This window comes from Xenopus laevis, chromosome 5L (assembly GCF_017654675.1).
Source record: "Xenopus laevis strain J_2021 chromosome 5L, Xenopus_laevis_v10.1, whole genome shotgun sequence".
Taxonomy (NCBI): Eukaryota; Metazoa; Chordata; class Amphibia; order Anura; family Pipidae; genus Xenopus; species Xenopus laevis.
In genome coordinates this window covers 149,711,595-149,724,935 of record NC_054379.1, presented here as the reverse complement: position 1 = coordinate 149,724,935, position 13,341 = coordinate 149,711,595, and the positions used below count along the sequence as shown (strand labels likewise).

Genomic DNA, 13,341 nt, shown 5'->3' with positions numbered 1-13,341 from the left:
TGGATTATAGTCTCTGGGAAGGGACTGTGGGATAGCAGGTATAGTAGGGAGAGATGGTGTCTATAGTAACAGTGGATTATAGTCTCTGGGAAGGGAGTGTGACTGTGGGATAGCAGGTATAGTAGGGAGAGATGGTGCCTATAGTAACAATGGAATAATAGTCTCTGGGAAGGGAGTGTGACTGTGGGATAGCAGGTATAGTAAGTTAACATGGTGATTCTAGCAAGTTATCTCAGTATATCAGATATTTTGTAATAAAAATGTGATCAGTTAAATACCTCTGTGTAGGAAAATAAAAGTTAATCATGGAAGGCAGAGAAGTACCTGTTGTCAAGTGAAGGATAATGAGATTTAGCAGGGAGGTTAGTGCCAGCAGCAATGAATAGATTGAAAGAGACCCAACCATGATCTGAAGTCAGGCAAAACATGAACTTAATTAATGTTACACTTTTAAGCTTCAGATCTCTGCTCCATTCCCCTGATTGATGTAACCCACTGTACACTCTGCCATTTCAGATGTTCACCTTAGGGATTCCTCCCTTTCATTCCACACTGGAAGGCAAGAAGAGCCTTGCTGCTAACAACTAGTACTCAATAAACCATATTACTTGCACAAAAAAAGCAAAGGGAATGCTAGTTACTCTTAAATGAGAAACTGAAACGACGGAGAGTTTGGACTAAAAAAGAAAAAAAAATAACATTGGGGGTTGGGTGGGTTTGAGGCAAAATACATAAGTTTCTGTTTTTATATACAGTAGAATGTCCCAATTGTCCTTCATTAATTTCTTAATTACAGCTCACAAAACCTCCCTGGTAGAATTTATAATGCATTTCAGTGGATGCTTTTCAATTATATTATGTTTTCCTGTATTTTTACGCAAACACTTTGTCCTGATGTTCCCAAAAATGGCTGTTTGTCCTTTGTGAATGATACTACAGGTTATACAGAATGCCTGGGACCTGGGTGTTTCTGAATAACGGGGCTTTCTGGATCTTCATCCCTTAAGTCCAGTAGAAAATAAAATTAAACATTAAATAAACCCAATAGGCTGGTGTTGCTTCCAATAAGGATTAATTATAGCTTAGTTGGGATCAAGTACAAGCTGTTTTATTATTACAGAGAAAATTAAATTTTTTTTAAAAATTTTATTAATTGGATAAAATGGAGTCTATGGGAGACGGTTTCCCTGTAATTTGGAGCTTTTTGGGTAACGTGTTTCCAGATAATTGATCTCATACCTTTATTAGTGCAATTAAGAGGTTTAAAATACTAACCAGATGCATATTTGTCTCTGGTTCTGTTTGTAAAAAGTCCATTTAGTCTGCGCCTTTTCCCCCAAGTTGATGCCACAATGGGTACTGACAAAGCACACGTTCCAAGGAAATATAATTAAAGTGCGATATAAAATGCAGGGGGAGGGAGCTCCGGGAAACCTCACCAAGTTACCATGCAGCCATAGCAACCAAGTATTTTTAATCTCTCTGTTAATCACAGAGCACATTGCCATAGAAACACGCCTAAAACAAACTTTTAAAAGAATAATACTCCGATATAGGGATTTCATACCTGGAGAGTCAACATTTGCTCCAGGCCTATAGCAGCCAATCAGCAGGCAACATTCACAGGCAGATACAAGGTTGCTAGGGACAACTAGACCTTGGCAACCTGTACCTTTTATGGCATTACCTAGCAGCCTAATGACATGCACTGCTGCCCCATTAGGATTTTTTACATTGCTGTCAGTACAATAGCGATTCTGTATAATATATATTATATTCCATATAACAAGCACAGCTCTTGTAGGTTCAAGTCTCTGTTCAATGACGGGGGCAACATGAACATCCAAACCCCAAGGTCACAACTTCCTTTTATTTAAGCGGATGTGAAATTTCATATAAGACACAGTGATCTCAAGTTCAGCAGGGCACTCGTTACAGCCTGTGTTGTCAGTCGGATAATTAAGCCATTATAATTGTGCATTTTGTGCCACTGAACAGACACATCTCGGAGTAGTTATTTTGTACAATTGGGGGGACCTTGTGACAGGTTTAAAATTTTTATGAATCAGAAACATACAAGTAATTAGTAGTAAATTAGGTTGAAAAAAGACACACGTCCATCACGTTCAACCTTTTAACTCTATTTTAACCTGCCTAACTGCTAGTTGATCCAGAGGAAGGCAACAAATATTAAAATAAAAATTCCAGAAATCTATGTGACTTTGTCCATCTGCTTCCATGTATGATACAGTGGTGGCGTTTGTATTCAGGGTCGGACTGGCCCGGTGGGACACCAGGACCCTCATGGGCCCCCACGGGCCAGACCCCAATCGTGAGTGATAAAGAAAAAAAACAAAAAAAAAACACCTTAGCCGGCAGGCTGCAGAGGAAAGCGCGGCGCCGCCGCAGGAAGGGGGGGTAGGGGGCCCTAGACAGCAGCAGTCCCAGTGGGCCCCTGTTTGTATTATATGCTCACTGGCCCCATCTCGAACTTTGCCAGGAGAATCCACGAAAATTGTGGATCTGTAAATGGCCCCATTTACCATTGCCCCAGGGACAAGTGCAAGAGCAGTAAGGGGCTATAAAATGCACCCATAAAGGCCCATGATCATTCCTGCTGTGCCTGGGGCAATGGATCCTCAGTGCTCCCACCTTGTTCAAGATTCCATGCACGGACACTAGGGATGCACAAAATCCAGGATTTGATTCGGGATTTGGCGTTTTTTAGGCATGATGATTCGGATTCGGCCGAGAGCTTCTGCCCGGCTGAAAGGAATCTGAAACCTAATTTGCATATGCAAATTAGGGGCAAGTCGGGAAATGGCGTGACTTTTTGTCTCAAAACAAGCAAGTAAAAAATGTTTTACCCTTCCCACCCTGTAATTTTCATATGCAAATTAGGATTCGGATTCAGCCGAAACCTTTGTGAAGGATTCGGGGGTTTGGCTGAATCCAAACTAGTGGATTCGATGCATCCCTAATTGGACGCCAGCAGCTAATCTAATCCAAAGTTTTATCTCCAAGTTGTAGCAACATAAGTGTCTTTCCCAAGTGAGAGCATTGGGTCCATGACATATAGCGAACAAGAACTGTGCTAAAAGAGAGCAATATGCAGAGCAGTGACTCAATGGAGCCAATATGTGAATATTCCATGAGCCCATGAACTGCTAGCATGGCAACTCAAAGAGTCAGTGAGCTGAAAGTCCGTTACTAGTACAGGAATGAGATCTGTTATCTGGAAACCCATTATCCAATAAGCTCCGAATTACGGAAAGGTCATCTCTCATAGACTCCATTATAATCAACTAATCCAAATTTTTTAAAATTATTTCCTTTTTCTCTGTAATAATAAAACAGGAGCTTGTACTTGATCCCAACTAAGATATAATTAATCCTTATGGGAAGCAAAACCAGCAGTGGCGTAACTACCGGTGCAATTGGGCCAGGGCCCGCACCCCCGCAGGGCCCCCCGGCAGTCACGTGCCCAACTGCAGCGCCGCACGGAAGCGGGTGGGGGGCGGGGCCCGGCCGCACCAGGACCCGCCCCCACCTAGTTCCGTCTCTAAAAAACAGCCTATTGGGTTTATGTAATGTATATATGATTTTCCAGTAGACCTATAAAGATGCAAAAAAAGATCCAAATTACAGAAAGATCCGTTATCCCCAGGTCCTGAGCATTCTAGATAACAGGTCCCATACGTGTAGTAGAAAACTGCCAATATTTTAACATGTTATTTTTACTCAGGTCACTTGGAAAAAAATAAATAAAAAATAAATAAAAAAAGAGTGCTACAAAAAATGGCATTGCGCGATTTCTGAATAAATACATTTCCAGGTATTAAATCCCATGTCTGTATGTTCTTTATTATGGTAAAAGAAGACTAGGATGTACAGCATTTGAATAAACAAGTGATAATTACGCTATCAATTATTACGGGTCAACTTTTCAGACTTTGCTTTCTTACTCTAAAGGGAATCCGCTGCTCAGCTTGATGCTCTGTTTTTCACCCACTAGATGCTATTTTTCTGGGGTTTTTTTAATGACTTCTGCAGAACTTCACACAACATAATTAAGTGACTGAGGCAGCACCACAGGCAGAGGTTACTGCACTTTTTAAAGGAGAAACTACCAGAATAAAGCAGGATCAAACATAGTAACTGCCACCCAGGAGCTTTTCCTCATACAACTGCCCTTATGTTGTGCGCCAGCATATTCTTCCCTATGGAATTACTTGTGTTAATTGCTCTCATTCCTGTGGCTCTATACCCAGGGGACAGAATTCAGTCAACCCATTTCTTATGCATTCATCACTGGTCTACATTGGTACAGACCTGCAGGGAAAAATGGAACCAATAAAATAAAAATCAAGAAGTATCATGGCATACATTGGAATGTACCACCTGGCATGCACATGAAAAGTCCAGGGGTGCAAACCCTTGCTCACAAATCTCTTTCCTACAGCTTATATGCCAGGCACTGTGAGACAACTTACTGTAACTTGGCAAGATAAATGGGAAAGAAAATGGGCTTTGCCCAAAACCTTAAAGAACACTATCTATTTTGCCCACAAATAGTAAAATTGAACAATCAGAGCCACCACCACCACCAGCCCCCCCTCCCCTATAATTCTGCTTGCCTCTACTAACCCCCAGCTGGGTCTGCTGTATCCATCGTTACATTCTTGATGGTCATGGGACTGGAGAAGGAGGGAATGGACAAGGACGGGCAGCCTTAGCAGAGAACCTGAACGAGATGCTCTGCATCTACATACCACCAATATCACTACTTGGGGATCGCCATTTATATAATAACTTAAAGAGACACAAATTTGTGCACAGGAAGAGGGTGGTAGTGGTGTTTTATCAAATCAACAATGATCTGTATCTTTAAAACCCATTAGACATGTCAGGAGCTCTCAGAGGGCAATGACATCATATGATGACATCACTAAATTACGCAAGCTCTGTTTCAGTACCTGGACCTGATAGAAGGCATTCACTCTGCTAGGCCTGTTGTTTTCATATAAACCATAGATACTCTAGGCCCCTAAAGGAAGTGTAAGTTCTCACTCCATCAGAAATTGATGGTGACTGACCAATCAACCGGTCAATTTCTCTAGGCTAGATAAAGCATATGTCTAGGGTTTATATGGTTTACTGCTCTTATGCATATTTCCACCTGTTTCAGCCATCAGGACCAAGCTGTTGCCCAATAACTGCGTATGAATCTCTACCATGTGAGCTTTTACTTCTTTTTTTAGCGTTTCCATGTCCCAGACGGCCTGTGGTGGAGTATCTTGTAGATACGGCCTGTCCAGCAGAATGATGATCATGATCACCACTAGATACGATGGAATGTAATACACAAGCTGGTTCCTAGGGCCTGTCATTACTGATAACCTTCAGAACATAAGATAAGGCAGACAGTACCTACAGGTTGTAACAAAGACTAAAAAAAGACAATGATGAATCTTTCCTTCTTTTCTGCTGTCTCTCCTATTCATGTTTACAAAGATAATGCTTCTGGTTTTCACCTCTCAGGCTATGACCAATGGTGGTGATTGTTGATGCCCTTAACTTTCACTTCCATGGAGGCTGAGGTTTTCTAACACCCAGGGGGGCTGAAGAAAGTGCCTCATAAAAATTCAAACCACTGTATCACTATGCAGCCCATTGCTACAATATTACAAGATACCAATGCTAATAATTGTGTCACCATGAAGGCCCTGCACTATGAGTATTTCAGGGATATGACATTTCAGTATGTGCCGTTACCTTCCCATCAGAAGCATAAAGGGCTGATGACATAATATAAGGCGAGAGAACACTGCCCAATGTGGCACTTTTAACTTTCAAGCTTAAAATGAATGAACTTGAGACTTGTGTCTTAACATATGTGAAATAATCCCCCTGTTCTCTCTATTGCCAAAATAACCATTTTGGCAATAGGGACGTGTTTAAAAGAAAGGATAGACATTAATAAAACACTTGGGTTCTGTTCTGTGTTAAAACAACTACTCAGCAAGAGACATGGCCATTAAAAAACATGTAGCACCATCCCTTCTTTTGCATAGTATTTATCATATTACCAGTCTAATGGGGTTATGTAATAAAAGCCACTAAGTTTGCCCAGGGGCAGAAACCTATAGCAACCAACCAGCAGGTAGAATTCACTAGTCACCAATTTAAATGCAAGCATCTTATTGGTTGCCATGGGTTACTGCTCCTGGGCAAATTTAGTGCCTTCTATTACATATAGGGGTATATGCTTAATCCTCTTCTCTAGGAATAATTGGTGCATGTGGATTGTGTATTCACGGAGTGTGCAAAGTCTAGAGTTTTGTGTTATATGAAACAGTGTCTGGTGCAGGAAGGGAAACGTATCAATCACTCCAATAACTCCAAAGTGCCTTTGTGCAAATCAGTGCATTATACAGAACATACACATGTGCTTAACATAGGCTGTGGCAGTGGAAAGAATAAGTAAATCAGTCCAAAACAAAAGCTGTGCATGAAACCATTCCTCGCAATCTGCTTTGTTATGTGATACAACACCCAGTGCGTGAAAGTCTTATCACTCCTCAACACATTAGTGCATGCTACAGATCAGTGTTTGATTCAATCTGTGATCTTGGTGCTGGAAAGGAATTAGTAAAAAACAAAACAAAAAGCGGTGAATAAACCCACTCCTAACCTGCTGCTCTGCTATGTGATATAACATCTGGTGCATGACAGGTATCTTACCAGTCAAGTGCATTTGTGCAAATTAGTGCATTACATCGGACACAGCAAACCATTTATAAAACTCTACTTAAAACAGTCAAAATCTTAACAAAAACTTAAACCTTTGGCCTACAGGCCAACATCCCACCAAGCTCTATCCTGACGTGTCCTCAACATCAAATTCAACCTTGTCTTAATCTTCCGTTTCTCCTTTGGGCCCAAGACAAACCTTTTGGATGTTTGGTGCAAGATGTCTATCATTAGGTTTCTGGGCAGGCCAAGTTTCCCTCTGGAACCATCAAAGTTCACTTTGTTAGCCCACAGTTGGAAGAGGGAATGGGGAACGTGATGTTGAAACAGAAGCTCTGCAAAACGATGTGGCTCGTAGTTGGAGCTGCGCAGCATGGAAACTAGCTTCTTTCCATCCAGGGGATTTAGGATAATGTCAGGAAGCATAAAATAGCCATCTGTAGCGAGGGTCGGACTGCAGCTCCACAGAACTTCAGATTTCCGTGGAGTGCTTGTGGCAGGCATCTTTTTGGGGCTTTTGGTAAATGCTGCATGGATTTGGGCACCTGTAGTGATGTTCTCTTCAAATCCATTGATATCAACGCTTGGCCTGTTTAGAGCACTTGCAACAATTTCCTCATCTTTAAGCAAAGTTGGGTTTTGGTGGGGAGGAAGAAAATGATTTGTACCCTCCATGCCACTGTCAGTGCCACTTAATGAGTTCATGAAACCATGCAGCAACTGTTTCAGGGCTGCTACATCAGTCTTCAGATGGTCAATGTACTCCCACTGTTCTTCTAAGAGCTGCCACTGCTGCATCAAAATGTGCGTATGGGCTTCAGAGTGTGTACAGCATGCATGGTCTTGACAAGTTTGGAATTCCTTTTGTGCATTGAAAGCTGGGGATTGGCTTTCTGAAACGGTAGTGTTCTCAGCATATCTGCAGAAGCTCTGGATCAACTGGGAGTAAATATCAAAAGAGTCTTCTGCCTTCAAAGCCATAGAGATTCTCTAGTCTGGGCTATCCTGAAAGCTAAGGAAAAAAGGTTCAAATGATCAAAGTATGTCACTGCTGTTATATGGCGCCTATACATCGTTATTGTGTTTCATGGTGATTCTTAGTAGAACTTGTCACATCTACAAAAAATAGATATAGAAGAACTGGAAAAAGTAAATAAAAGAACAACCCCATATTTATAGGAGTGGATGGCCATTCATAGATAGATACTAGCCATTTTTAATTGAATCAATAGCCTGTAGGCCCATTTAGGGACTTAAAAATAGGACATTTTTGGTAAGTTATTGATTGTGCCAGGTGGAAAATCCCATGATAACGGATTGTATTGGGTCATTGATACAATCCATAATCAACAGTCTACATGGGTCTTTTTAATGGTCCTAATGATCTGGCCAGCCCACTGTGGTCCACCATTTGGTTGTTCATAGATCCGGGTTATTTAGTGACCCGGCTAAACAAGCGGATACAATTGTGTATTGGTTTGGTTACCAAGCAGAATACTTGACAACTGGACCTCTTTTTATATATGGGGATACGATCAATTTATCAGGAGTATCCATATATATTTTTAGAAGGGCTCAACTCTACATTACAATCTAAGGGCAATGCGCCTCGTCTGGACACAGATCTCAGCAATCCCCTACTGTCTCATTGTCTGTCTGGTGGTGCCTCAACCCCTTTCTTGGTAGAAGCTAGTGACTCACTGTTGGGAAAAAAGAGCTAAAATGTCCTATTTAAGCCTCTGTGGGAGGTGCATTGTCTGCTGCAGTTGGATATCCGTGTCTCATGCCTGCAATGCCTCTATAACCAATTTGAAAACAACAGCAATAGAAAATCTGTAAAAAAAACTGTTGGTCAGTTGGTCAGTGTTACTAAATGAGCCCACATACTGTACAAGACAACTCAGAAGTGTGCTCCTTTCAGCTTCAGATCTGGTTTTGGCATAGGGCAGAAAGGAGTCCACCATAACTAGGGTCTCCTAAACAGTGGGACCCCAAATTAAAATTCCATTTGGATGCTCCACATTAGAGGACACTCTGGTTGGTGTTATTTATAAAGTAAGGCACAACCATATGATATGCTGCCCATTTAAATTATACCAAAAGAAGAACTGCCCATTTAACAATTTATTGAATAATAATGCAGTTTATAATACCAGTTTAGTAAGAAGAGTAAGCAGGATTCCCGAAAGTAATTTCTGGATGTGCTCCCTGTTTTCATGCAGGTGGTGCACAGTGTACTCAGTTACTTGTACTGTTGGGTGTCACTATGGGGATCTGATCTTCACAGCAGTGGAGCATAGGATGGCTCAGCCCTGTCCATATAATGTTGTTAAAGCAGTGAGCGTTTCCCATCTGTCATCTCTCGAGCCTTAAATGTACCGGCAAATTCAGTGGATGTCACTATTAGGCAAAACAAGGGGCAATTGGGAATATCTGCTGTCAAACATAGGCAGCAAAATGATTACAATTTCTTATTGTGCCAGTGTATAATGCATTTCTTTTATTTAAAGTGGAAGGTTAGAGGTTGACCCCCCCCCTTAATGATATCATGTTTTCAGAAAGCTCCAAATTATGGCAAAGCCATCTCCCATTGACTCAATTTTAAACAAATAATTTAAAATATGTTTTCTTGGGGAGATTAGTCGCCTGGCGACAAATCTCCTCTTCTTTGGGGCGTCTAATCTCCCCTAACTGCCTCCCCTGCCGTTCCGCCCGCTAGAATGAAAATCACTGGCCGAATGGCACTCGGAGTGATTCGTTTTCTGAAGTTGCCGCACAAGGAAACTTCAGACAATTTTAGAAAACGAGGCGCTCAAGAGTGCTGTCCTGCCACGATTCTCATTCTAGCCGGCGGGAAGGCAGGAGAGGCAGTTTGGGGAGAATAGTTGCCCCGAAGAAGAGGAGATTTGTCACCGGGCGACTAATCTCCCCCAATTGCAGGGTGTGTCTCTGCCCTAAAAGTGCCTTGTACTTGATCCCAGCTAAGATATAGATTATTCTCAGTATAGGCTAAACAAGAATATTGGGTTTAATTCATATTTAAATGATCTTTTATTAGACTTAAAAGTATGAAGATCCAAATTAGAAATACCCCTTATCCAAAAAAAACCCTGGTCCTTCCAGACTTCCATCAGATTTTATCCTGAACTATTAGGTGGGTCCTACAAATGAGAAAGGAAGAAGCTCATCAATTGGTTTCTATGGCGCTCTGCTGGGTATGTGCACACTATACAATCAGATTCTGTTAGTTGGATCAGAATGGAAATCCAGGAGGTGTCTTTTTTCAACCTCAACTGCTATGTGCCACAATCCAGCTGCAGGAAGCAACTAGTGGGGTTTATGAAGGTTTATGCTGGAGCCAAGCATATACGGTCATGAAGAGTTGCTATTAGTGATGAGCGGAATTTTCTCCTTGTGCAGATTCCCCTTGAACTTTGCGACAATGCCACGACAAAAAAAGAAACATGCGATAAATGTGTACATCATTTTATCCTTCCCCTCTCCTTCCACATCAGCCAATGGATCTGAGCCGTCCCACTGTCTATATAATGTCATACACAGAAATATATGGTTTATTCATTTTAGGGGCAGATTTATCAAGGGTCGAATTTGAAAAACTTCGAAATTCAAAAAGACCAACCGAAATGAATTTAATTTTTTTTTGGTCCATTTTTTGATCGAATAGGTCCGTTTCGGATTGAATTCTAATCGTACGAATCAAAGTAATAACGCATTCGAACTAGCATAGCATTTGAACTATTCCCTAGTCGAAGTACACAAAAATGAACTCGAAATTCTAATTTTTTTAATTCTAATTGTCACTTCGACCTTTGATAAATCTGCCCCTTCATGTGGGATACACCCAGATATTATCTGTTGGAGGTCAGATTGCTTATTAGTCGTGCCTGTGTTTGTAAGCTAGAAGTTATATATAAACTACACCGGATACTTTTTGGTTGAACTGCAACATAATGTTATAGTAGTAGATACTATTACCAGAGGTATTATGAAAAATCACAGACGTTTTTAAAAAACTGGCAACATAGGAGCCTTTTTTCTATTGAGAAAGCAGTTTAGTGGTTAGGAGTCCTCTGTCAATGTTGGACACGCGCGAAGCAGTAAACTGAGCAAAAAATGCATGTGATTTTGCCTTCTCAAAGCAGCCACAAAAATGGCGCCACAAAAATGTAACGTAGTTAGACACACAACAAAAAAAAAGTTGTGAATTTTTCGTCCTTTCGCAAATTTTTCTGCGAAGCACAACAGGACAGATTCACTCATCCCTAGTTATTATAAATATGTGATGTCTGTGTTGCTAATGTCACCTTGAAGCAAACTGAAAAAAAAATATATATATATATCCTCACTTAACATTATGTTGTGCTCTGCAGATTTCTATAGGAATTGCTTGGTTTTAAATATTAAGCAGCATAGTTTTGTAGCTATAACTAATCAGCCTAGCAGCAGTTGAACGTTACTTTACCTCCAGCATTCATTAAAGCTAAAAGGTATGGTGTAACTCTGATTGGTGTAACTCTGGCCTGCAGGGACTGTACCATATTATATTGATATCATTTAACAGGACTATAGGGGCAGATTCACCAAACAGGTGTAATATCACATATATAAGGTTTATACCCACAAGCTGATCTAGTTCTTCTATGATGGAACATAGCAACACATGGCAAGCTCATTAAACACCACCAGTGGGTATACACTCAAATTACATAAAATAAAGTTGCCAACTCACCCTTTAAATTTGAACACATCTAAAATTCTCATTCTCAGCAGCAAAAGGAGGATTCATTCAGACACAGGCTGCAGGCTGCACTGGTTATTGTGAAGATGTGCACAGTGCATCAACATTGATGTCTAATTAGCAATTTAGTATGTAGATTGTGTAGGAGTCATGGTTTAAAGGGCTAGTGTCGCACCCCTAACATATAAGGGCATTTTGAGAACTGATTCGGATGCTGGCTTTAAGGACCTATGGGGAGCTCCAAAATATCCATATATTATGTCAGATTCTTAATTTCCTTTATTGTTAAAATCAAATACCAGTGTTGAGTTAACTGCATTGCATTACATTTTGTTATTTTTGACCATTTATATTTTCTGCATTTAAAGTCAAAAAATATCCCCAACAGTAGCTTTTTTTTTAAAAAAAATTGGCCCCACTAGGACACTCGCACCGGGAGCAGCCATGTCGTTCAGAGCACATGCGTGTAACTCAATTATGACGTCACGTGCATGCACATAACGAGCGGTGCGGGTAGCCTAGCGCTGGCAGGGGGCAATTTTTTAAAAAAGAGAAAAACTACTGTTACCCCCAACTAGAATATGGAGATTGTGGCCTCGGAAATTAGGGGCATTTGCCCTGGGGGGGGGGCAGGTAGGCTGGGGGGAGGAGGGAGGGGGGTCTACCGAGGGGGGGTCTACCCAGACCCAGGGATGGGGGAGGGTTTTTTTTTATTACGGGTTGAATTCTCCTTTAACTTCCAAATCATTTCAGCCCATAAATCTTGGTTCACTTTCTGCTTGTGTTTGTAATTACTGGAAATCTTAGCGGTGTCACCACAGTCATATCACTACTTTATCAAGCCACGCCCTTGGGTAGGCTACATTTGCAAATGTAAGTATGAGAAGAAGGGATGCATCTAACTTATAGGAGTACTCGCCATTTTGACGCCTGTGGCAGAATTCGCTAACTTTTTCCTTCCATTGTCTTCTGACAAATAAAATCCACACCCTTTGTGGCTAATTTATTTATTAGGTGCGCTGCCATCTCTGTATAAACAGCATGGAATTGAGTACAGGGTATCAGTCAAATGAAGATTCTAATTTTACAGATTTTCGACTTATTATATCAAACCAATGGATAAAATAAACATGGCAATGAAATCCTATTTGTTAATAATGTTATTTTCCAAGCCTCCTACTCGGCTATGATTCATGTGCCGGACACCTGCTTCCCAAGTAGGCCCGGACTGGCAATCTGTGGATTCTGGCAAATGCCAGAGGGGCTGCTGTATGGTTCCATAGAAATTTACCATATAGTGGGCTGGTAGGAGGGGAAAACTCGAATACTTAGGGAGGAACTCCATGGGCGATTTCGGCGCGATCCGACGCGCTGCACGACGTCAAGTCGGATGCGACAAAATTAAGGTGAGCAACAGGAACGTCAAACGCCCCCACGTCTGCATCCGACAGTCGTGTCTTGTTGGATGAACGCTGCGATCTCATCTGACATTTCCATCTCTTACCTTATTTCCGTCGCATTCGACTTGACGCCTGCATTTTTGCGCAGCGCGTCGGATCGCGACAAAATTGCCCGTGGAGTTCCTACCTTAAGTTGATTCTGTTTAATTGTAACAACACAAATAGTTATTTTTGCCATTAGATTAGCCATTCAATTAAACTTGTAACAAACTTGGGATCACCATGGATAATTTTATTTTCATATCTTTTCAGATAATGGTCTATGAAGTCCTTTTGGGTGGCTGCAGCATCTAGGTCAGTCAGTGGTTCCCAAGCTGTGGCTGAGCATTAAAGTGTGGCCATTTGCTCTCCGAGATCTCCACATCAAGT

The 13,341-nt window shown here is 41.2% G+C and overlaps 1 protein-coding gene across 2 annotated transcripts; it reads right to left on the bottom strand.

Annotated features, from left to right (window-relative positions):
- Positions 1 to 3,843: 3,843 nt before the first annotated feature.
- pgat.L (Primordial germ cell-associated transcript protein L homeolog) lies at positions 3,844 to 11,632 on the bottom strand. 2 transcript variants are annotated; one of them, XM_018261687.2, is made up of 3 exons: positions 11,504 to 11,632; positions 8,907 to 9,153; positions 3,844 to 7,765 (listed from the first exon to the last, which is right to left on the bottom strand). In XM_018261687.2, the coding sequence occupies exon 3, from the start codon at positions 7,732 to 7,734 to the stop codon at positions 6,853 to 6,855; it is 882 nt and encodes a 293-aa protein (XP_018117176.1). In that variant the 5' UTR covers positions 7,735 to 7,765; positions 8,907 to 9,153; positions 11,504 to 11,632; the 3' UTR covers positions 3,844 to 6,852.
- Positions 11,633 to 13,341: the final 1,709 nt, after the last annotated feature.